The sequence below is a fragment of the Staurois parvus genome, unplaced genomic scaffold, assembly GCF_062004578.1.
Source record: "Staurois parvus isolate SC_StPar_1 unplaced genomic scaffold, SC_StPar_1.0 ptg000581l, whole genome shotgun sequence".
NCBI classification, from domain to species: Eukaryota; Metazoa; Chordata; class Amphibia; order Anura; family Ranidae; genus Staurois; species Staurois parvus.
In genome coordinates this window covers 6,853,256-6,879,373 of record NW_028318377.1, presented here as the reverse complement: position 1 = coordinate 6,879,373, position 26,118 = coordinate 6,853,256, and the positions used below count along the sequence as shown (strand labels likewise).

The following is a 26,118-nucleotide window of genomic DNA, read 5'->3' as shown; positions in this document are numbered from 1 at the left end:
TTTAAAAAACGCTTCTAAACGCGCATAAACATGTTATGCAAACGTGGCTAAACAGATGTTTTTTAACCTACGTTTTTCAGCAGTCAGTTTCGATAATTCAGAAGTGTCCCGTGTACATGGGGCCTAAGTGTCTGACACTAACTGACACTTTGTGGGAACCAATGACACTAATACAGTGATCAGTGCTAATAATATACACTGACACTGTACTATTGACACTAGCTAGGAAAGGGTTACAGTGTTTCTAAAGACTCAATGTTTTTTACCTTCACGCATTCTATGCTTGTGTGTAGCAGCCCCACAAACACTTACCTGAGCCCCATCCCGATCCAGCGATGTGCATGAGAGCCTCGGTTCTCCGGGGACTTTCTCTCCATTGGCCATTGACTCCTGCTGCTGTCAATCACAGCCAGTGAGCCAATCAGGAGAGGAAGGGGATGGGGCAGGGCTTAGGCTCTGTGTGTAAATGGACACGCAGAGCTGCAGCCCAGGAGCGCATGTGCTTGGGTGCCCCCATACAAAGCGGCTTGATGTGGGGGCACTCAACAGGAAGGAGGGGCCAGGAGTGCTGGTGGGGGACCCGAGAAGAGGAGGATCCAGGCTGCTCTGTGCAAAACCACTACACAGAGCAGGTAACTATACCATGTTTGTTATTTAGAAAAAAATCATCAAGACTTTAGTATCACTTTAACATCTAGGGTACAATCAAAGGGTTAACTATGTGCCTAACAGTGATTTGTGTACTCTGTGCTGCTCTTACTAAGGGGTGAGCCATTCTTTATTCCCTGCTTTGCAGGGGAAAAAAATGGTTGATCCCCACTGTCAAGATAGAGCTCTGTGTTGTTTAAATACACAGAGCTCTGTCCTGTCCTCGGTTTTGCTGATCAGCAGGTCTTGGCCATCAATCATGGGTCGGGACCCACTGATAGGCTTGTGCTGTGTCTAATGATAGCACAGCTGGGGCAGCAGGCACGCACTACCCCCCTACCCAGCTGCAGAGCCAGTTTCCCGCGCCGTACATCTAAGTGATGCAGTCAGAAAGCGATTGAGGCATGTTATGGATAACTGTCACAGTTACTTGTGTTCAAATTTGAACTGTCAAGCCATCAAATGGCTGGTGTCATATATGATCGCATGTGCAGCATCATGGCAACTGTAGATCCAACAGGCTAAGATGGCAGCTTCCCTGGCAGTAAAGGACAGGAGGGTGTAGTTCCACTTTAACAAAGCAATAGAGAGTATTTATGACTACTGCAACTCCCTCCTCACTGGCCTGCCTCGCCGCTGGCTATCCCTGCTTCAGTCGATCCTGAATACGGCTGCCAGACTCATTCACCTTTCCAACCGCTCCGTCTCCGCCACCCCCCCTCTGCCAATCCCTCCACTGGCTTCCAATTGCGCAACGGATCAAATTCAAAATCCTAACACTGACGTACAAAGCTGTCCATCATACTGCCCCGAACTACATCACCGACCTAATATCCAAGTACCACCCAACACGCACACTCCGCTCCTCACAAGACCTCCTTCTCTCTAGTTCCCTGGTCTCCTCCGCCCATGCCCGCCTCCAGGACTTCTCCAGGGTGTCACCCATCCTCTGGAACTCCCTGCCCCAACTCATCAGATTATCACCTACTCTCCTCTCCTTTAGGCGCACCCTGAAAACCCATCTCTTCAGAGAAGTCTACCCCACCCCCTGCTAACTTGCCGACCTCCTCCACTCTTCCTACCACTCCATCCCCCACAGCTATCTCCTCCTGTACCACCATCCCCTCCCTCCTAGATTGTAAGCTCCAAAGAGCAGGGCCCTCGATCCCCTCATGTTTTGCATTGTATTGGTATTGTTCTGTCACATGTTCTGTCCCCCTTTGTAATGTACAGCGCTGAGCGAACTATTGGCGCTTTATAAATACTGTATAATAATAATAATAATAATTTACAAGGTTCGGGCACTCTTGTTATCACACTCAGTTTGCTAACAGAAAGAAACCTTTGTGATTGTTCCTGATTTCTATTTTTTCTATAAAAAGGGAACATCACTTGCACATTACGTAAGCTGCAAATCCTTCATTGGCTGGGGCCAAAGCTAGACAACAAAGTAGAAACATCGAGAGATTGGGCCAGGCAGAAGCTTAAAGCGGAAGTTCCATTGAAAATAAAAAAATAAAAGTCAGCAGCTACAAAAACTGTAGCTGCTGACTTTTAAAAAATGGACGTTTTCCTGTCCCTCGATCTCGCGGTGTCCCCCCCTCCAAGTTACACCGGCCGCCCTGTGTTCCCGGCGCCGACACCTTCAGCGTGGGCACCTGGCTGAGACAGCTTGTGGCTTTACAGCTGGGAGCTCACTGCGCATGCGCAAATAGCACTTCGCTTTGTGAATGGCCCCGTAGTCTTCTGGGACCTGTCACGTGTCCCAGAAGACTACAGGGAGGGAGGGAGGAGGACAACTTCCACTTCTGATCGCCTAGACGATCGCAGCGGGAGTGGGAGCGGGTACCTGTCAATTTCGGGTACCCGCTCCCCAAAGTTGCCAATCCTTAACAGGGAATGGGGGACCAGTCCTTAAAGTGGAACTTCTCTTTTTGGGTGGAGCTCTGCTTTAAAAACATCAGGCTTTTAATTATAACAGCTGTGAACAACGACAGACTTGTTGGGCTCACAGGCCATTTCTATACCAAAGTTTCACCATAGAATTACATGTGTACAATATGATGGGTTGTCAAGGCATACCACGTCAATGTAATTCACTGAAAACCCCCCAGAATGTCTGGATTTGCAGACTATGACCCTAGGTTCACACCTAAGCGTTTTCTGCGGAAACGCAGTACAGTCCATTTAACATGATTTCCTATGGGGCATGTTCATATCTATTTATAATAGGGACTTATATAGCACCCTCAGTATACGCAGTGCTTTACATATATATTGTACATTCACATCAGTCCCTAACCCTCAAGAGGTGTACAATCTAAGGTCCCCAACCTACATGTCTTTGGAGTGTAGGAGGAAACTGGAGTACCCAGAGGAAACCCACGCAGGCACAGGGAGAACATGCAAACTCTAGGCAGGTATTGCCGTGGTTGGGATAGTACACAGAACATGGAAGTGCAATTATTTTAGTAAATATAAACTGCTAAATTGCTTTTCTCATCAGTTGCAAAAAAAAGGAAAACAGGTGCTACTACCCGTCTACTACTCATCCCAAGAGCTAGGCAGGTGCATAATCCACAGTTGCTCATGTGCTCGAAGATTTATGGAAAAATTGATCTACACTACTGTCACAGCTCTAAAATCTTCTTTTTATTATATCGACCACAGTAAAAACATCACAACAATGTTTAGGTAGGTGGTACGTGTCAAAGCGACATCCACATGAATGGCAGGACCCAAGGTGTCCTGATGCTGCTAGTCATAGTAAATAGATAGGAAGGTATATTATATTTTCTTGTTTTAAACTTTTTTTTCACTTGCTTCCTGGTCTCTGACCTAAAAAAGGCCAAAATTAGGTCATACATTCCAGTTGTCTTCCTGAGCATTTTTTTTTCATTTGGAGGAAGGAAGGAGAGGCTTTCACAGCTACGGTGTGTTTTTCATAGTAATTTCTTACCTAAATAAAGCATGGAGACATGGGTGGATGGATGAGTTTGCTTTGAATAATGAAAATGAATAAAGTACTTACTAAACCCAGGACCCCGCATTCACTATATGCGGTCTCCCCTGACCCCGCATTCACTATATCTGGTCTTCCAGGATCCTGCATTCACTGTATCTGGTCTCCCCGGACCCTGCATTCACTATATCTGGTCTACCCGGACCCTGCATTCACTATATCTAGTCTCCCAGGACCCTGCATTCACTATATCTGGTCTCCCAGGACCCTGCATTCACTATATCTGGTCTCTCCGGACCCTGCATTCACTATATCTGGTCTCCTCGGACCCTGCATTCACTATATCTGGTCTCCCAGGACCCTGAATTCACTATATCTGGTCTCCCAGGACCCTGCATTCATTATATCTGGTCTCCCAGGACCCTGCATTCACTATATCTGGTCTCTTCGGACACTGCATTCACTATATCTGGTCTCCCAGGACCCTGAATTCACTATATCTGGTCTCTCCGGACCCTGCATTCACTATATCTGGTCTTCCCGGATCCTGCATTCACTATATCTGGTCTCCCAGGACCCTGCATTCACTATATCTGGTCTCTCAGGACCCTGCATTCACTATATCTGGTCTCCCAGTACCCTGCATTCACTATATCTGGTCTCCCCAGACCCTGCATTCACTATATCTGGTCTCCCCGGACCCTGCATTCACTATATCTGGTCTCCCAGGACCCTGCATTCACTATATCTGGTCTCCCCGGACCCTGCATTCACTATATCTGGTCTCCCCGGACCCTGCATTCACTATATCTGGTCTCCCAGGACCCTGCATTCACTATATCTGGTCTCCCAGTACCCTGCATTCACTATATCTGGTCTCCCAGTACCCTGCATTCACTATATCTAGTCTCCCACAGTACACAGAACATGGAAATGCAATTATTTTAGTAAATATAAACTGCTAAATACATTTTCTCATCAGCAGTTAGAGCAGTCTTGTGACTTCTATCAGTGGCCAGACGAGCATTGATTAAAGTCTGTAGGAGGAGTTTTCATTTTGCTCTAGGAGGATGCAGAACCCCCAACCTCTGTCTGGACAGTGCGGATTGGCCCTGTGCTGACCACATGCACTCTCCCAAGAAAAAAAACACTCTAGCAATACACACCAAGCTGACATGTGCAGAGTGACTCCACATGATATGCCTTATCTGGAGATAAGAGGGGGACACTGGGAAAAGGGGAGGATCAGAAAAGTGAGGATCAAACAGTGTTTTTACACAATGCAGAGGATTAACTTCTTCCACAGCGAGTATAACAAGCATGCTTTACTACATATGCAGACTAATTTTACTGTTGTGAGTTTAGTAACACGTTATTGGCCACATTCCTAAAATGGGCTGGAGGTTAAGTATGAGTACAGTCCCTAGACACTCTGCAAACAGAGCAGTAATTAGTGTAATAAAATTATGAGATATGAGATAAATCCCAGACAACACTGAACACATAATAACATTTAACCCTTTTGCTGCCAGAGCCGTTTTTGCTTGTTTTTTTTTTTTGCACAAAATAATGACTTTAGACCTGAAGATTAGTTAACATCCCCCCCCCCAATATTATATGTTTTATGAAAGCAGAGTCCTACAATGGAATGGGCTCAAATTGCACTGTAAGGGTATCAGTATTCAGTCTCTGCGAGCACCTGACCGAAAGTTTCAGTACTCGTACTTGCTGTTAAATAACTGTAGCGGTGCAATATATATATATATATATATATATATATATATATATATATTTATTTTCAGGTACTTGTATAGCGCCATCAATTTACGTAGCGCTTTACACACACACACACATATACATATACATATATATATATATATATATATATTACATTCACATCTGTCCCGTGTTATGCCTGGAAACGCCTGGACAGTTAATTTAGTCAGCTAAGGGTGCTTCCAAATATAATCCTCAAAGAGTGTACAATCTAAGGTCCCCAACTCATACATATACATAAACATACTAGGGACAATTTAGACATGTAGAAAATATAGGGGACTGAATTTTGTTGCCATTTCGCAGGCTTACACAAATTTAAGGTTTGGCATGTTGGCTATCTATTAATCGGCGTGACCTCGTCTTTTATATTTTACCAAAAATTTGGGTAATTTATTGCCTTTGTTTGCCCTAAAATTCACTGTAGTGTGTTTTTTTTTAGTTTCCTAGATCTTTGCGGGAATATCCTGTGACATAAAAAGAATTAACGCTTCCGCTATTTTATTCTTAAGGATATCTGCTTTCAGAAAATATGTTTTGAACGTTTTGTGTCATCTTCAGGCCTAAAATGATTTTTTTTAAACATGTATGAAAAAAATTATATATTTTGTTTATTTTTAATGTATTATTTATTTTACAGTATACTGTATGTAATGTTATAAGACTGTAAATTTCCTCTAAGTATGAACATTGGACAGTACATGGTGTAAAACTGCACTATTTTTCTCTTTTTTGTTTCTAGGTGTATGTTGTTTTTAGGTTTTATAACATGCATCCTCTATATCTGCAAAGTGGGCCTGGATGCAGAGACGTGTGACGTGAGAGCGGTGGACCCCGATCACATAAAGGTATGATGGTTTCAATAAATTGGGACAAATTATAATTCGGGCACATTGTAAAAATGGCCAGTATGTTGTTAAAGCTGAACTGCAGGAACTATCTTTTTATAGTGGTCCAGTTTGGTTACATCTGGTTCTTCATAGTCCACGTCCTAAGGGCTGTTGGGGGATGCAGAAATTCACTGTAGCAGTCTGTGCTACATACAGTTAGCAATAGTCCCTTCCAGGTTTCGCTTGAGTGACTTGTCTTCTGTAATGGTGGGAGTGAGTCCCCCCACACACACACACACACACTTGTATTTAGTAAACAAATGGTAAGTTGTTTAAGCAGCACTCAGAAAAGGCCAGCACTGGGAGGGGCAGAGGAGCTGGGCCAGCACAGTTTTTGGACACTCCCAAAAGAGGAGAGGACTATTGATATGTAAGGGGAGAGGGGGCTGTGCTAGGGGATTGGCTCTTCTTGGTGGAGTCTCATTTTCTCAAAGGCACATAATTTATGGCACGGAAAAAAGTAAGCATTTTAAATACTTTTAATAATCATTTTTGAAAATATTTTTTCTCTTCTTTTACCTGCAGTTTTTTAAGTTGGAGGCACGCTCTCTTCAATGACAAACTTTAATATGTAATTGCCAATCTGATCTAAATGTGAAAGTTCAATAATTCAAACAAATGAATAATAAATATAGTCAGGGGGCCAAAAAATATATATATAAACCTGAAGTGAGTGCATCCAGTATTAGGCTGTGTTCACAGATCCCTCAATGCAGAAGTGTACGGTGGGCTGCCCTTGGTCTGTTGCAGATCCCCCTCCAGGTTGTGATATGGTATCATGCAGAGTAATCAAATCCGATCAGGACAATAGACAAGCTGCAGGAGAAGAGATCATTTTACTTCCAGGCTGGATGAGTCTCTCCATTCTCTATATCAGACAGTTCTGCACTTCACCTGGGAATACACAAGGGGATCGGTGTTTGTTATGCCCCAGATGCCTCCCTTGGCGTGATGCATTAAGGAGAACCTGAGGAGCCTGTCTCTTGTGTAACTGTAACTGCTTTGTTATTTTTCTATATATATATATATAATTACAGCTTTCCAGGTTGTCCCTCGGGACCTACAGGTTTGGAAGATTAGCAGGCTGGGAAGGAAATGCAAAGACATGGTAGTATAAGCTAATCTTCTGGTTGGATGAATTTAGGGCAGGAGCAATAACGCAATAATGCAGTAACAGTGTGTGTTGCAGTAGCTAAAACGTAGTCCCAGTTGAAACATTAACCTCTTCCCAACCGTGTAATGCATATATGTGGCAGCAGGATAAGAGTGCTTTAACACCCAACCACTGTACGCTCTCTTAATATTGAGTAGGTCCCCCTTTTGTCACCAAAACAGCCCAGACCCACTGAGGCATTGGCTCCACTAGACCTCTGAAGGTATGCTGTGGTAACTAGCACCAAACCATCAGTAGTAGATCCTTTAAATGGAAAAGTTGGGACTCCATGTATGCCCGGTTGGGCTGAGATCTGAAGAATTTGGAGACCAAGAAAACACTTCGAAGACACCTTCTTCCATTGCTCCTGTGGCCAGTTTTGATGCTCACATGTCCATTGTACTCACTTTTAGGATGTGGACACGTGTCAGCATGGACACCCTGACTGGTTCTGCAGCCCCATACACAATAAACTGCATTTCACTGTGTGTTCTTACACCTGTCAGGACCAGCAACCTTAGCAATTTGAGCTGTAACTCTTCTGTTGGATCTGACAACACAGACCAGCCATCGTTTCCCACGTGCATCAGTGAGTTTTGGCCGCCCATGACCCAGTTGCTGGTTTTCCCTCCTTGGACCACTTTTCGTAGGTCCTGACCACTGCAGACCAGGAACATACCACAGGAGCTGCAGTTTTGGAGATGCTCTGACCCAGTCATCCATGGCGGTCTAAGATTGTGTGCTGGAAGCACCCTTACGGCACATTAATCGAGCTGTGGAGGACCTCTCTCAGTCACAGCTTCTGATTGGGAACCAAAAGGGATGGACACCCAATAATGTGACTGCTGTGAGAGCCAATCACATCAGTCACGTGATCGGAAAGCCGCTTTGCCTCCCTGTAATGAACCCCACCTAAAGGGCTGTGAGGTGGCCTGCTGAAAATCTTAGTTGCCCTGCCATCTCTTGCTTTGAAACTGCATCACTGATCCAGAAAATGGCCAGCACTCTATGAAGTGAAGACCTCATATCTTTACTGAGGCCTTGGTAGAAAAGACAACAGGACTCAAATAGAAAACACCTACAAAAGGATGACGTTTTTGAGGCACTGTGGTCCTCATTTTCAAGGTTAAAGACCAGAAAGGGAACCGTAGTGTCCCATATAAATGTTGGTGCTTCTATGTTTTTTATTTCTCTTCCAAGTATATTTGTCTTTTCTAAGACCTCAATAAAAATTTGAAGTCTCTACCTCCTGTAGTGCTGACTATTTTTGCTATTTGGACATTTATGGTATCGAGTCTTTGTACTTGTTCTTGATCAGTAACTGGGAAAGTTTTGAAGCAGATAACCAGCATTTCCAGATAGGGAGGTCAGCAGTGGCTGCCACCATATGTTTTACATCTCAGGTTTCCTCGAAAGGGAAACCGTCTGGATAAAAATAAAGGAGCTGCTATTGTCAGGTTAGCATTTAAAATGCAGGATTCAGTTCTGCGAGACACTGGTTCCTTTATGCCCTGTCGACTAAAGCTGGCCATACACTGTTTCTTCTTTCAGCCATCGGGCTATCGATCAAACGAGCAGGGACTGCCACGCACTGATTGAAATATACATCTGGTCCCTGCTGAAGCGGCTGAATTTCGATCAGTGTATGGCCAACTGTAGATGACCTAGAATTGATGGCCTTCATTCCGGCAACAGCACTTCCAAGACTTCTTCTGAATGGGTGATCAGGGCTCAGCCTGCCTCAATTTTGTTTTGGGAATAGGATGGGAAATCCATGGCCCACTGCTGAAACACGGTGCTGTATACTGTATGTAGTTGATACAGTTTATAGAGTGCTGACAGTGGGCACATTTCTAAGTTCATTTAGGCTAGCTTTGCCCAAACTATTTAAAGTGATAAACAGCTGGAGTTAGCCTGTAATGGCCCAGCTTTACGCTTGTGTTCTGTAAGACTATCCTGTAAAGAGGTCCCAATACTTGTCTGGATACAGTTGTTCTCTCTAGATGTTTGAGGTCAGCACCTAGAAGGAAGCTACAGCTCTCTATTGCAGGTCTTGTATCTGTGAAACCTCAAATATGTACAGTATCTCACAGAAGTAAGTACACCCCTCACATTTTTGTGTAATTTCTTCAGTGTTGTCACATGAAAATATATAATAAAATATTTACAAAAATGTGAGGTCTGAGGAAGAAGCTTACGCTTCGAAACGCGTTACTGCCCCCTTTTTGCGGCACCACGCTCCAACGTGTGACGTCATGTCCACCTCGGCACCATCTGCATTCCAAGCTGGTTTCCACTCCAGCGGCTGGCCGCAGCCAGCATTGAGCACCCAAGAGACCCAGGTTCTGCCACAGCTCCGGTTTCACGCTGCCTCTGCTCCTCCATCGGCTCCCGGTACCTATTGTCAGGGCAGGGGCCGAGGAACGGACAGGCAGGCCTAACAATGTAATGCACTGGCTGACGACAACCACCACCCACAGACCGAAGTCCCTCAGGGCGCGGAGTCTAAGTCCCAGGCTGCCCTTCACCAGGGCCCCTGATGGTGGGGATGGACTTGACGCAGCCAGGAACCAGGTCGCGGCCCCCGAGACACCTCAGCTGCGGTAATGGCCGCCGCCAATGGCGTGTAGCTGGTGGAAGAGACAAAAGAGTAGTCAGACAAGCCGGGTCAACAACAACAGGACAAAACAGTACAGGACAGCAGACGAGAATCACGGGTCACGAGCCGGGTTCAGCAACAGAGGGTCAGATCAAAGGAGAATACAAAGAATAGTCGAGTCACAAGCCGAATCAGATAGCAGGAGAGTCACGAGAGTCAGAACAGAGTAATAGCAACACAAAGACACAAGACACAAGTGCAAAGAGCATGTGCGGGCCACAGGCTTATATGTCATCAGCCACACCCCTCTGGGGGATGGACCACAGAGACCTGAAGGCATAAAAGGATTCCCACCATGCACAGCAGAATCCAAGATGGACGCCAGCACATGGAGTAACATAACCTCAGGGAAAAGGTAGGACCTTGACACCTATACAGGATGACGTTTCTGAGTGATATGCCTGACCAAAATTCACGTCTAGTGAGTTGATTTTGTTTACCTTGCCTATTAAACTAACTTTTAATGCTGCACTTAGTTTGGCACCCCTCTCTTCTTCATTTCTGGGGGAAAGAGACTGAGGAAATGTTTCCTACTGCCTGCAGCAGATTGGTGGCAGCATCTCCACCTAGAAAGTTGTTGGACTAGAGCTCAAAAATAACATTTTGCCAACATTGATAATATTGCTTTATACTGTTACATGTCCAGAATGTATTAGTCTAGACTGGTAAAACTACTGAAAGGTCTAGTTTGCCCGTTGGTTGAGCTTATCACAGCGTGTCTGCACTTCATAGTGATCGAGGATCATAATCCTTCACATCTCATTGTTTACAGCACATGGCAGGCACTAGCACAGGAGTAGGTCATTTGAGTGCAAGAAAATATGTACATTAGGTATTGGTACCAAAAAAGTGGCACTGGCAGTGAAATTAAAAAACTGTCCTACATATCCCAGCAGTTGATCTAGACCAATGTTTCTCAATATTTTTCTGTCGCGGCACCCTTTAAAATCCTGCACATCTTGAGGAGCTCCATTCTAAAATGTAAAAAAATAAACTAATAGTTTTACATAATACAATATCATCAGCCACGTAGGACATCCAACATTAAAGCCGATTTATTCTTCCAAAGCAAACACATGTTTGCACACTGGTACTGCCTAGTATGCCAATGTTTCTCTTCTACCTCAGTTTCTCTCCCTTTCCCAGCTAATGTGACCCCAGTGCTGATGGAGAGGGGCAGGGGAGACACAAACAAGGATGCTTTATGCATCCTTTGCCTGACATCCTCTTTATTAACCAATGACATCATTGGTTGTTAGGATACTGACTGCCAGAAAGGTGAATGGTGCACAATGAAAGCCTGTGGCTTTGTGTAACTAAAAGGCAGGCTTGTTCCACCCACTGGCTTGTATACAATTTTTGGGCTTTTTATAGGCATTTTGCCAAGGCACCCCTGAAGAAACCTGAAAGGCACCTCAGGATGTTGGAACACTCTGGCTGAAAAAGGCCGACGTAGACCTTCAACCAGCCTTTCTCAACTTTTTTACCCCATTGAAGTAATTCTCCAGTTTCGGGAAATCCCTACAAAATTGTATGTTTTAGATATAATTATAAAATATTAAAGAATATGGCATACCTAGAATATATGATATCCAAGGTGGATTATTTTTAACACCACCTTCACTGTATGATAAAATAAGTTTGAGTGATAATCACAAAATCAAAATGAAAAAATGATTTATGACCAGAAGAAAAACTGACTTCCTTATATTGCGGTTCAGTAGAGAAATGGCTGCTTACATTGGTGGTCTGTAGGTGAAAGGCACTCTTACATTGGTGTCATTGGGTGAAAAGCACCCTTACATTATGGTTGGTAAGAGAGAAGTTCATTCCTACTTTTATGTTCAGTGAGAGGAAAAATGTCCCTTACATTGGTGGTCAGTAGAGCAATGCCTCCTTTCATTGGTGGTCAGAGGGAACAATGACCCTTACATTGCTGGTCATTGGGAAGAATTCCCCTTATATTAGTGGCTAGCGAACAGAATGTCCCTTACATTTGTGATCAGTGGGAAGAATGCCCCCTAAATTTGAGGTCAGTTGTAAGAATGCCCCTTACATTGGTGGTCAGTTTGTAATTACTTGTCCGCATTGGACAGCCATATTGCATATGGTTCTGCTTCTTGCTTAGTATTGCTGTATAGTGATAGTCACTTGCTTAGCTTCTGATTTCACTGCAAATCTACCAAATAGGGTTGGTCTGCTTGGAAACCATAGATCCTTTGTAGTCTATAAAGATGTATAGTAACCAGAGACCATATGATCTTTGCCTAGGCTTTCAGTCATGGTGGTTTTGCACCAAAGGTTTGAAACCATCTCTTACCAAGTCAGGACATTCTTACCAAGACCTATGGATTGGAGGTGCCATTTCTGGATGGAATTGCATTGCGTGCAAAAGCTTCAGCTCATACTGCAGACAGGAACCTAGTTAGCCATGGTTTTGTCCTTCAAATGGCACATTTAGAACTATACATAATGAAACTTGACATACAGTATCTATTACCGCATTTCTATTTTTTGCCTGAGGCTCTCATTTGTTAATAGACAGGCAGAACTGGGAACTTGGTGCAAAAGTCCCTAACAGATAGAAATGGTCAGTGATTCATCTTTTTGGCATGCACCCAAACCAGATTTTGGTGGACCAACCCTTTGATTATACTACATTCTCAACTGAAAGTTTGCTATTAATAATCACTTCTGAAAATGAAACAGAGTTTCTTAATTTTTAACATTACATATTAGGGGAAAGAATTCTCAAGCACAGCATTTCCCAATATAGGACAGTTTTCCAATCCACTTCAAGAAACATATGTGTGAATAGCTGCACTACCTGATCACCAATCATGAAAAACAGTGCAGTGCAGGAAATAACCAGTCATTAAAATAGTAACTGTGCCATACAATCCAATCTGTCTTTCCAGCCCCAGGTCCAATCACTGACAAACTCATGTAGACTCCACCTCCGCAACATCTTCAAAATACGTACGTTCCTAACCCCGGAAACTACTATCAACTCATTCACTCCCTTATCATATCATGACTTGACTACTATAACTCCCTCCTCACCGGCTTACCTTGCCACAGGCTATCCCCGCTTCAGTCTATCCTGAATACCACGGCCAGACTCCTATACCTTACTAACCGCTCCGTATCCACCACCCCCCTCTGCCAATCCCTCCACTGGCTTCCGATTGCCCAACAGACAAAATTCAAAATGCTAACATTGACGTACAAAGCTGTTCATAATACTGCCCCAAACTACATCACCGACCTGATATCCAAATACCACCCAAAATGTACTCTCCGCTCCTCACAAGACCTCCTACTCTCTAGTTCCCTGGTCTCCTCCTCCCATGCCCGTCTCCAGGACTTCTCCAGGGCTTCTCCCATCCTCTGGAACTCCCTACCCTAATCCATCAGACTATCACCTACTCTCCTCTTCTTTAGACGCATCCTGAAAACCCATCTCTTCAGGGAAGCCTACCCCGCCCTCAGCTAATTGCCGATCTCCTCCACTCTTCCTACCACTCCATCCCCCACAACTATTTCCTCCCGTACCACTATCCCCTCCCTCTTAGATTGTAAGCTTCAAGGGGCAGGGCCCTCGAACCCCTCGTGTATCGAATTGTATTGTTACTGTACTGTCTCCCATTGTAATGTACAGCGCTGAGCAAACTGTTGGCGCTATATAAATACTGTATAATAATAATAATCTAGTTCCCTGATCATTATACGAGTACAATGGGCAGTCGAAGATGTCTCATTGCACTACCCACTTCCACAAACCACATTGAGTATTAAAAAGGGCAGTAGTATTAACAATTTCTTGGTCATTATACAAGTTAACAAGTTTGTCTTCCTCCTTAAAATATTTCAGCCACATTACATAGCCTGGATGAAGAAAAACATCTAGTTCAACCAATAAAAGGGAGAGAAAAAAGAAAACAAATACATACAGTCCAATACCCACAGTTAATTCAGAGGAAAGCAACCCCACCCCCAGCAAAGCATGATCCAATTTGCTCCTGCTGGGAAAAAAAATCCTTCCTCATTCCCCAAGAGGCAATCAGATATTCCCTGGATCAACTTTATCAATAAATGTTAGCATCCAGTTATATTATGGGTTTGGGTGACCAATGTGAGACCTTTCAAAGTAGGTGGCTTAGGTGACAACCATTAAAGTATAACTAAAGGCAAAACTCTTTTTTCAGTTTTAGATAGAGTGGAAATGTATTAGAAGACATCAGGTTTTTATTGCTGTCTGTGCCTCCTGTTAGGGAGATTTGCCCCCTTTATATCTCCTGTTTACCATTATCATCGAATGTGAAAGTAAAAGAAACCCTAAAATTTTGGGTTGTCCCCAGAAAAGTAATAGAGGGTAAATTTTTCAATGGGGATACTAGTTCTGGTGATCTGGGGATCCCCAAGGAATTCTTTTAATTTGCAGGGATTTTCTCTCACTTCCTGTTTTGGCTGTGGGACAGTAAGTGAAGGTAAATCTCCTCAATGGGTCACAGATGGAAAAAATTAACTGACAGGGGTTATAGCCCTCCCTTACGCTATCGAAAATGAAAAAAAGTTTTGCCTATAGTTCTGCTTTAAGCCAATATAACAATTTCCAATTTACAGAGTATGGAGCTTATGTAACAACTAGCGTTAGTTTCCTTAACTACCAGTCAGCATCCAGTGTGGACTAAATGTATGAATCTGATTGCCGGCGAAACGATGAGGAGAGAACTTCAGTTGGAATAAACCAATATGGGGTATCTGGGTCTGCCTTTGAATGCTGGAGCCCACTTTGAGCAAGGGAGTTGTCTTCTCATTATGAAGATTTAGAGGTCCAACGACAACCACTAATTGCTGTCCACTGGTGTGAAGATCTTTGATCTTCTGCACTGACTTAACTACAGACCTATGTGCCAGGGCAGCCTTTGTACAGAGGGTTCTCCATACTGAGATTCCACCTCTTCCACTTTTACAGACTCCCTGCCTTCCCGGCAGGCATTACTTTTTTGTCCCCAATTTTATTTTCTCTTTGAGAACACAAGGTGACGTTGACTGTAGGGTTCCCTATTACCACACCCATTATAGCTATGAATGCAGAAAAAAAAAAACCCCAATAAAATGAAGACAGAGGCAGATTTTTGCATCCAGATGACCCTGAGGCTTATGAAGGGAAGCTACTAGGCTAATGTCACGTTACCATGACATGCATTGATCCCTGCGTTGGCCTAGTACCAACTTTACAGGATCATCTGGAGCACAATTTTTTTGAATGCATGATAAATACTATTGTAGAAATGGTAGATGGGGATTCTGCTCCACTCCTCCTTCACTTTGACTTCTGTTAGAGGAGAAAAATGTTTTTCCAGATTGTACCACAATGGTTCAACTGCAAAGGACGTTAAGAGACTTGTAGAAGGCTTTTTTCTCAGAGAATAGGTGCAGGTACTCCCCTTTTCGAGCTCCCCTTGCATCTGCCCCCTTCCCACCTCTGAGCACTGTCCATTCGTTCCACTCACTTTCCACCTCCCAATACTTCCCCTTTTATAGAAAATAGAACCAAGTATCATTTGTGCTGTTAAGTAATTTGCATTGATGCAAGAATCAATACCCCACCAGCAACAGTAGATTGTCACAGCAACAGCAGACCCCCTGCAACAAACACCCACCAGCAACAATAGATCAACCCGGAAAGAACAATGGACACCTGCCAGCAACAATAGATCTTCTAGTAGCCAGCATTATTAGACCTTCCAGCAGCTAAAAATGAGACCCCTCCCTCAACAGTAGATCCCTCCCAGCAACAATACTCCCCCAGCAACAATAGACCCCCCAGCAACAATGGACCCCTCCCTCTACAAAAGATCCCCTCCAGTGACAATAGATCCTGCAGGAGCCAGCAACAATGGACCGTCCAGCGCACCTTGCCATTACATACATTCGGTGCTGCATTCCGGATGCTAAACAGCCCTGAACTTGTAAGAGTCTGTTACGCAATACTTTAGAGCAGGGGTGTCAAACTGGCAGCTCTCCAGCTGTTGAAAAACATCATGCCTCTGCCTTTGGGAGTCATGCTTGTAACTGTCAATCTTGCAATGCCTCATGGGACTTGTAGTTTAGCAACAGCTGGAGGGCCACCAGTTTGACACCCGTGCTGTAGAGTCTTAAACAACACTAGATTTCATTAGAAATGTCCAGGGCCTCAAAGAGACAGACTTAGGCTCCATGTACACTGCGGCTGATAAACTCATGTTTAGGAGCTTTTCTGCGTTTTTTTTCAGCAGCACCTGAACTCTCCCTAATGTTTTCCTATGTGTCCATGTATACATCGTCGTTTACAGGCAGTTGAGTTTACAGTTGTTTTTTTGAACGCACCAAACTTGCGTTCAGGAGTAGATTTATCAGCGTTTCAAACTTATGCATGTAAACGTGGCTAACCCTGTTTATAAGCGTTTGCGCTTGGAATTTTTTTTTAACTCTTCCATTTCCAGATGCTGTCCAGAGCCTATTTTCATCATGAAAAATGCATGCAATGCACACGTTTTCCATGTACTCAAATGGACCTGGTACACCATACTTTGAGGTTTCGCATGTAAGAAAATATGTTAGACACTGCTGCAATAATTTCTGCACAGAAATGAGCTGGAACACATCCAAACACCACAAAAAAAAAAAAAAAAAAGACAGCTAATTTCAACAAATACTACTCTCTCTGCTTCTGCTCTCTCTATTTCTCTCAAAATGTCTGAAATAGTTAAATGTTTACTGTTTTTCAGTGCATTCTAGGCATTTTGGAAGGTCTCCTGGGGCTGAGGTTATCTTTAAAAAACGCTTCTAAACGCAAACGCTCATAAACGCGGTATGTAAACGCGGCTAAACAGACATTTTTTAACCTACGTTTTCCAGCAATCAGTTACCATCGTTAAGTGTTTTCCAAACGTCCCGTGTACATAGAGCCTAACAAAACGACACATTAATACAGCCTGAATCAATGCCAGCACAACTAAAATTCTCTAGTGATAAAGAGCAGTCTTATCTGATATGGTCTGCTTCTTTTACCATTTAGGCTTCACTTTAGAAATGATTATGGATTTTAAGATTTGTAACGTAAAACGGTTTCCCGTACAACCAAAGTATGATGTCACTGTACCCCCTCCTCCCTATATAGGATCTAAGGTGGAACTGCAGCTCAGCAGCTAAACAAACAGATAAAACACATAAATGTGAAGCGATCTTGTAATTCACATACCACTTTTATACCATAAATTGGAGAGTGACCCCCTACCCAGACCCTGCATGTCTACAGATTTCGTGTCACCTCCCTGCTTCAGCCTGTTCATTGGATGGTAAATCTTAATGAGGTGCTCCTTCTTTTGAGAACCTCCCAAGACTCCTCTACCAAATTGACTTAAAGGGGAACTTCATTCCCCCCACCCTCCATTTTTTTAAAAACATACTTTACTAGTTATACTGCGTTGTCCTTGATTCACATACTTGCCCAGGTAATCCAGCATTGTCCTGCCACAATCCATCATTCTGCTGCCGGAGCTCAAGTCTCAGTCATCAAGAGCTGGCTGCCTCTTCTAGGTTCTTGCAGCCAGCTCCTGGTAATGTGCACCAGCCAATGTGAGTCCCTGCACCTGCATCCTCCAAGGATATTTAACATGATAGAACTGTAAACAAGCAGCTTATTTATTTATTATTATTTATTTCAGGTACTTATATAGTGCTGTCAATTTACGCAGCGCTTTACATATATATATATTGTACATTCACATCAGTCCCTAACCCTCAAGGGGTGTACAATCTAAGATCCCTAACCAGGGGCGGACTGACCATTTGGAAACTCGGGCGCTGCCCGAGAGCCCCGGGGCAGTAGGGGGCCCCATGAGATGCCCCTGGTACCTTTTTCATAAGCTTTTTTGAGTTTGGGCAAGGACACAGGGGCCCCATGATCCCCTATTGCCCGGGGGCCCCATGAGTTGTCAGTCCGCCCCTGTCCCTAACTCACATTCATACATACAATGGACAATTTAGACAGGATCCAATTAACCTACCTGTATGTCTTTGGTGTGTGGGAGGAAACTGGAGTACCCGGAGGAAACCCACGCAGGCACAGGGAGAACATGCAAACTCCAGGAAGGTGGTGCCGTGGTTGGGATTCGAACCAACGACCCTAGTACTGCCAGTTGGAAGTGCTAACCACTAAGCCACTGTGCCGCCCACTTAATACACAGTTGAAGTACACACAGTATGTTTTTTTTTGGTAATATAAATTGTGTTTATTAAAGTTTGTATGTAAACAGAGTTTGTATGTAAACAGAGCCTCTGGGCAACCCCCGGCTCAACATAAACAGTTAACAAAACATCACAAGAACAGTGACTCAGGTATACCTTACGCTCAATGAGAAACATAATATATATAGAAATGTAGCAGCTAAAGCAGTAATCACATTAGAAATGGTCAAGTAAGTGCATTGGCATTCTAGGCAGGGAGCGGAAACCAGGCAGGTACCGGTAATGTGCAAAATGTATTCCCATATGAGAAAGAGAGGAGAGGGAGGAGGGGTGGAGGTGCGAGAAGAACCAAGGAGGGCCACCCACACACCACCATCCCCCCAGAAATAACATAAATGACCAGTCAAGGTACCACAGAGTTATCAGTATTTGGTCTAGCTTCAGTAGTAGAGGGGGACTCAAGCCGTATATCCCATACCGTGTCAAATTTCTTGGGACATCCACTAGAAAGATGTGTCAATATGTACAACAGTATCACCGAGTTGACCAGTTTCTTCCAACAGTCCAATGAAGGAGGCCTCCAATTTCCAAGCTAATAGAATAGCCTTCCCGGCATAGAAAAGTATTACACTTAATGACTAAACCCAGCAGACATACAACAATCGTTTAGGGAACTGATATCATGGTTAGTGAGTAGATAAAATGAACAACAGCAGCCCAGAACTCTTGAATATGAGGGCAGGACCAAAAGACATGGAAAAAAAAAAATCAGTATTGCGCCACGCTGCCAGCAGTTAGGTGCCCCTGCAGGGCAGATTTTATGAAGGCATTGAGGGGTAAGAGAAGCCATATGCACTATTTTAAATTGTATCAACCCATCCCTTGTGGCAACCAATTGGGTAAACGAGTATTCCCAAGCATCCTCCCAGTCCTCGCTATACGACTGCAGCAGGTCAAGCCCAACATGAACCGTTGGCAATAAAGCCTTATACACTGCTCAAAAATTAAAGGAACACTTTGAAAACACATCAGGTCTCAGTGGGAAAAAATATCATGCTGGATATCTATACTGACAATGTGACTGGATAATGTGTTAGGAACGTAAAAATGCCCCATCTTTCATGGAAATTAAAATTATCAACCAACAGAGGACTGAATTCAAAGACACCCTGAAAATCAAAGTGAAGAAATGATGCAGCAGGCTAGTCCATTTTGCTGAATTTTCATTGTAGCAACTCAAAATGGGCTTTAGTAGTTTGTATGACCCCCACGTGCTTGTATGCATGCCTAACAATGTCAGAGCATGCTTGTAATGAGACAACGGATGGTGTCCTGAGGTATTTCCTCCCAGATCTGGACCAGGGCATCACTGAGCTCTTGGACAGTCTGAGGAGCAACCTGGCATTGTCGGATGGACCAAAACATGATATTCCAGAGGTGTTCTATTGGATTTAGGTCAGGCGAGCATGGGGGCCATTCAATGGTATCAATTCCTTCATCCTCCAAGAACTGCCTGCATACTCTCGCCACATGAGGCCGGGCATTGTCGTGCACCAGGAGGAACCCAGGACCCACTCCACCAGAGTACAGTCTGACAATATGTCCATGGATTTCATCCCGATACCCAATGGCAGTCAGGGTGCCATTGCCTAGCCTGTAGAGGTCTGTGCGTCCCTCCATGGATATGCCTCCCCAGACCATCACTGACCCACCACCAAAATGGTCATGCTGAACAATGTTACAGGCAGCATAAAGATTTTCCACGGCTTCTCCAGACCCTTTCATGTCTGTCATATGTGCTCAGGGTGAACCTGCTCTCATCTGTGAAAAGCACAGGGTGTCAGTGGTGGACCTGCCAATTCTGGTGTTCAATGGCAAATGCCAATCGAGCTCTATGGTGGTGGGCAGTGAGCACAGGGCCCACTAGAGGACATTGGGCCCTCAGGCCACCCCCATAAAGTCTGTTTCTGATTGTTTGGTCAGAGACATTCACACCAGTGGCCTACTGGAGGTCATTTTGTAGTGCTCTGGCAGTGCTCATCCTGTTCCTCCTTGCACAAAGGAGCAGATACCGGTCCTGCTGAAGGGGTTAAGGACCTTCCACAGCCCTGTCCAGCTCTCCTAGAGTAACTGCCAGTCTCCTGGAATCTCATCCATGCTCTTGAGACTGTGCTGGGAGACACAGCAAACCTTCTGGCAATGCCACATATTGATGTGCCATCCTGGAGGAGTTGGACTGCCTGTGCAACCTCTGTAGGGTCCAGGTATCGCCTCATGCTACCAGTAGTGACACTGACCCTAGCCAAATGCAAAACTAGTGAAAAATAGAAAATATAAGTAGGGAAAAAAATGTTAGTGGCCTCCACCTGTAAAACCATTCCTGAAACTGATTAACAACCCCCTCTGCTACTTAACTGACCAGATCCATATCCCAGGAGTTTAATTGACTTGATGCTATACTCTGATTAAAAAGTGTTCCTTTAATTTGTATAGTGTATATTACTGATAGGGCCTTTTTGAAATCTACATCACGCAACAGGGATTCCAAGTCATTCTGCAGCAGGTGAAGTGGCCGGGTACCAAATTGTGAGTAGTGGACATAGCGTAGTTGTAGGAACCTGAAGAATAGAGAATTTGGAAGATCGTAGCTTTGTTTCAATCTATCAAAAATGACCAAATAATCCACTGCATAATATGTAATGCCTCTTGAGCTCCATACAGTGGGGTCTGGAATTGCCATGAACTCTGGAAGCCATGGGTTAAAGAAGTACATATGTTTGAACTGTTTTACCTAACAAACATTTTTTAAAGCTGAGTACTTCATCCTGGGATTATCTTACTCCTTACAAACACCATAGACAGGGCCCTGACTTCACTGTTTTCACTAAAGTTAGAGCAAAACAGCTTGGTCATAGACTTGCCCCAACTCTTGGATAGTGAAGAAGCAGAAGCATATTAAAGAGAACGTCTCTTTGGTGTCTCTGCCTACCAGCAAGTACTCTGCATTAGCTTGACAGCACTGTTCAATGCTATAGAGCAGGGGTCTCCAAACTTTCTAAATAAAGTGCCAGTTTACCGTCCTTCAAACTTTAGGAGGGCCGGACTGCCACAGGAGTAGAAAATGTCTTGGTGTCAGTGGGAGTAAAGAGTGTCCTATTTTTTTTGGTATTAGGGGGAGGAATAGTGCCCCATTGTTGGTGTCAGTGCACGGAATAATGCCCCATCATTGGTGCCAGTGAGAGAAATAATGCTCCATCCTTGGTGTCAGTGAGAGGAACAAAGCCCCAATGTAGGAGTCAAGGGCAGGAACTATGCTCCACTGTTGCGTTCATTGGGGTAAATAGTGGCCCAGGGCTGGATAAGAGCAAGCAAAGGGCTGCAATTTGGAAAACACTGTTATAGAGCAATGGCCACTATACTATCCTTTAGGTTTTAGGATGGCCAGACTATGGCCAGTGAAAGTAGGAAATGCCCTGGCATTAGTGAGTGTAAACAATGACCCAGTGATTCATTGTTATCAGTGGAAGGAATAGTACCCTATCATTGGTGTCTGTGGGAGGAATAATGTCCCATCATTGGTGTCTGTGGGAGGAATATGTGCCCCATCATTGGTGTCAGGGGGTGTAGTATTGCCCCATCATTGGTTTCAGGGGGTGTAGTATTGCCCCATCATTGGTGTCAGTGAGAGGAATAGTTTCCCAGCATTGGTGTCAGTGGGAGGAATACTGCCCCATTGTTGGTGTCAGTGGGAGAAATACTGCCCCATTGTTGGTGTCAGTGGGAGGAATACTGCCCCATTGTTGGTGTCAGTGGGAGGAATACTGCCCCATTGTTGGTGTCAGTGGGAGGAATACTGCCCCATTGTTGGTGTCTGTTGGAGTGCCCCATCATTTGTGTCAATGGATGGAATGGTGTCCTGAGGGCTGGATAAAGGCAAGCAAAGGGCCACATTTGACCCACGGACCGCAGTTTGGCTAATGGTGCAGTTCCTTCCTCTCCGAATCAAAGTTCTGCTGCACAGGGGAATGCAGAAGTCTAACATAACTGATTAACTAGTTAAAAGTACAAACAAGACATCTTTTAAATTCAACATAACTGGACTAAATGTGGGTTTATTTTAAATACAATATCCATAGTTCTGCAGTGTAGAAAGAAGTTATTATGACCTAGCTGTTATCTTTTTGTTTTCCACAGAGAGCGCACACGTTTGCCAAGAATGTGGTGGAAGCAAAATGTCGGCCGGGATTTGCCAGAGCAGAGATGAACCGATTGTTTCCCAACAATTACAACATGAGATTACTCAGCTTTGTCAAGAAAAACAAATACCTCAATGAATCCTTGTACCAGTATGGTCCTCCGTTTGGATTTCGCCAGTATCTTAAAGAACTCGATGACACATTGGACATGATGCCTGAAGATGATCTTCCCAAGGACCTAAGACACCAACAATGCAAACGCTGTATTGTTGTAGGGAGTGGGGGAATCCTGCATGGGCTGGAGCTTGGACATATAATCGATCAATTTGATGTTGTAATCAGGTACATTTATTTATGTTACTACATCCAGAGAAATTATTACTTGAGTTATTCTCTTACACAGTTTGCTAGTTAAAATAGTTGTCCCCTGGCTTTGTAGCTGGGAAATGTACAATGTTAGTCCGTGAGGAGCAGAGCTTAGCGCCAATACCATGGACTACTCTGCTGTTGGCTGCTAGGCAGTAAGGTGTGGGGATCGTTGGTGAGGCCCACGTGTATATTTTGTGAGCTTTTGCTGCAGGCTAGTGGTGATTCTACTCTTGTTGTCCTATACCTGTGTTAACTGTCCACATACTTAGGTTGGAATAAATATGTGCGAAAATATTGAACTTTCCAATTGTCTACTTAGATTGGGATATACCGCTCTATCTCCTTTTCTCTCCTTATCCAGCTCTTCCAGTGTTCTTTTTCTGTATAATCATCTTCTATGTATAAAACATTCTGTCTTCTGTCTGTCTGTTCTTCCAGCCATTAGATGACCATCTCCTGTAACCTTCATGTTCTTTATTTCTTCCTGTTCCTCCCTCTCAGTCTCTCTTTTTGTGGATCTGTTTTTTGATTTGTTTATGTAGGTATTTTCCCACAACACAAAATCATACCGGTAATTTTTTTGGAACAGGGAGAAACTTGTCCTGCGTATGTGTGTGATAATATACACCGATCAGCTATAACTTTATGACCACTGACAGAATACCATTGGTTATCTTGTAAAAATGGCACCTGAAAGTTTGTGGGATATATTAGGCAGCAAGTGAACATATTGTCCCTGACGTTGATGTGTTGGAATTAGAAAAAAATGAAAATTTTGACAAGGGACAAATTTCTACTGGCTAAGAGTCAGAGCAACACCAAACTGCAGGTCTTGTGGAATATTCCCAGTCTGCCATGGTCAGGACCTATCAAAAGTGGTCCAAGGAAGGGAAACTGGCTCATGGGGAGACTCATTGCTGCTCATGGGGAGCAAAGGGTGGCCCATGTAGTTCAGTCCAATAGAAGAGCTACTGTAGCTTAAATTGCTGAAAAAGGTAATGCTGGTTCTGATAGAAAGGTATGAGAATACACAATGCATTGCACTTTGTTGAGTATGGGGCCACGTAGCTGAAGACAGGTCAGGGTGTCCATGCTGACAAGTGTCCACAGTCAGAAGCGCCTGAAATGGGTACATGAGCCTCAGAACTGGATCATGTAGCAATGGAGGAAGGTAAAGTGGCCTGATGAATTCAAGAACAGTTTGAGGAACACAACGGCCAGTTCGAGGTGTTGACATGGCCTACAAATTCTCCATATCTCAGTCCAGTTGAGCATCTGTGGGATGTGCTGAAAAGACAAGTCAAATCCATAAAGGCCCCACCTTGCAAATTACAGGGCTTGAAGGATCTGCTGCTGACGTCTTGGTGCCACAGCATACCTTCCAAGGTCTAGTGGAGTCCATGCCTCGATGGGTTATGGTGGGTGGTCAGAATTTTATGGCTGATGTGTGTGTAGAGACATTGAGCTGTAAACTCTTTTGCGTGCAGGGACTGATGTGAAAGGTGATCCATAAAGCATGGCGTGATATATTACCACTACACGAACACAGGAACTTAGTAATATACCTTGGCATGGGATATTCTCAAAACAAATTCCTTGTCTTAAATCTAGTGTTTTAATCATGATGCCAACTAATCTGTTCATTGTCTTTTGCATTTCTTAGACTAAACAATGCTCCAGTTCATGGATACGAGCGGGAAGTTGGAAATAGAACCACCATCAGGATGACATATCCCGAGGGGGCTCCGGTTTCTGAACAGGAATATTTCAGTAATAGTCTGTTTGTCACGGTCCTCTTCAAGCACGTGGACTTCCTGTGGCTGCAGGCCATGCTGAAGAACAAGTCACTGGTGAGTCAGCTGTGCTGAGAGCGGAGATATTTCAGTTGTATTGGCCACATGGTCATGGTTCAGGTTGATGATTCTAACTTTCCGCTACATCAAAGTATTTCTAAAGCCCAAACGTCTGTTTATCAGATTTGAATTGAGTATGAAGGAAATAAATGCCCGCTCAGCTTTTCCTTTCTGTCTGTACCTCTGCAGGGAAATTCCCTTCTCTGTTTGTCCTGGTATCACAGGGACAGAAAATGATGTCAAATCAAAAATGTTACAGTTGCCGTCAGCACAGGAAGCAAGGAGAAAACTTCCAATGGGGACAGCTGACAACTAAGATGGGATTTCCCCCTAAGGCTACTTTCACACTTTTCAGTTGTACAAATGCACGTGCATTTTTACGGCGTCTCAGGTGCATTTCTTCACCTGACATATGACTTAAAAAAAGCACCAAAAACAACCGTTTTTGATGCGTTTGTGATGCATTTTTGGTGCGATTTCCATTCATTTCATGGAGAGGTGTGTTTTTGCTGCAGGTGCGCTTTTGATGCGTTTTCCATCCATTTCAATGGGGAGGCGCATTTTTTGGTAAGTTTTTTTTTTACCGCACCAAAAATGCAGCAAGCAGGACTTTTCTGACTGCCCAGTGTGACGACCAGTGTGAAGAGTTCCATAGGATTTAATGGTCATGCGTTTTCCTTCCAGCCTAACTCTGGAGAAATCTGCTTACTTCTGTTGTGTCTCTGAAACAGGAAATGAAGGGAAATCTGTAATATGTGACTGGGGTTATGACTATTCCCTACGTTCCCTTATAGAACAGGGGAAGGTTAGAATCTCTGATGGGTTGTACTGCTGTCCGGGACTCCTGTCAGTTTCACCAAATCTCAGATAGAAAATCAGACAGAAGTGAAAATGTTTTTTCTTTTTTTATAGCAGTGTAGAAGAAGTCCAGAACCTGTTAGAGCTTGTTTGCACTAGCGTTGGTGTGTGTGTGTGTGGGGGTCCGTAAAACCCAGCAGTTGAGCCATGCTTTTAGCAACCCCAACTGCCACCCTTTATAGCTGCAGAGGCAGCAACCAGTGGTGTGCCCATGCCACGGCAGGAATACCCCATTGCTCAAGTGAATGGGAACACTCTGCATCCGCCCCACATGGGGTTGCAGCATGCTATTGTAGTTTCAAGGGGTTAAAGCAAGGGTGTCAAACTCGATTTCGTCGTAGGCCACACAAACATTATGGTTGCCCTCAAGGCTGGTTGTATCTGTAAGACTAGATGTCCAGAGCACCCCCCTCTCCCCTTACATCTGATGTCAAGAGCTCCTTCACCATCAGAAGTCAAGAGTCCCCCACCCTCCCTTAAATCACAGTACATCCCCGTTTCCTTGTGTTGCTGTCA

At 44.1% G+C, this 26,118-nt stretch overlaps 1 protein-coding gene across 1 annotated transcript in view; it reads left to right on the top strand.

Annotated features, from left to right (window-relative positions):
* Window positions 1-26,118, top strand: part of ST3GAL5 (ST3 beta-galactoside alpha-2,3-sialyltransferase 5) — a 130,228-nt gene that overhangs the window by 70,038 nt on the left and 34,072 nt on the right. Inside the window, exons 3-5 of the mRNA XM_089692294.1 lie at window positions 6,129-6,234; window positions 22,521-22,864; window positions 24,555-24,741. Of these exons, the coding sequence (XP_089548420.1) occupies window positions 6,129-6,234; window positions 22,521-22,864; window positions 24,555-24,741 (637 nt within the window). The remainder of the gene's footprint in view (window positions 1-6,128; window positions 6,235-22,520; window positions 22,865-24,554; window positions 24,742-26,118) is intronic.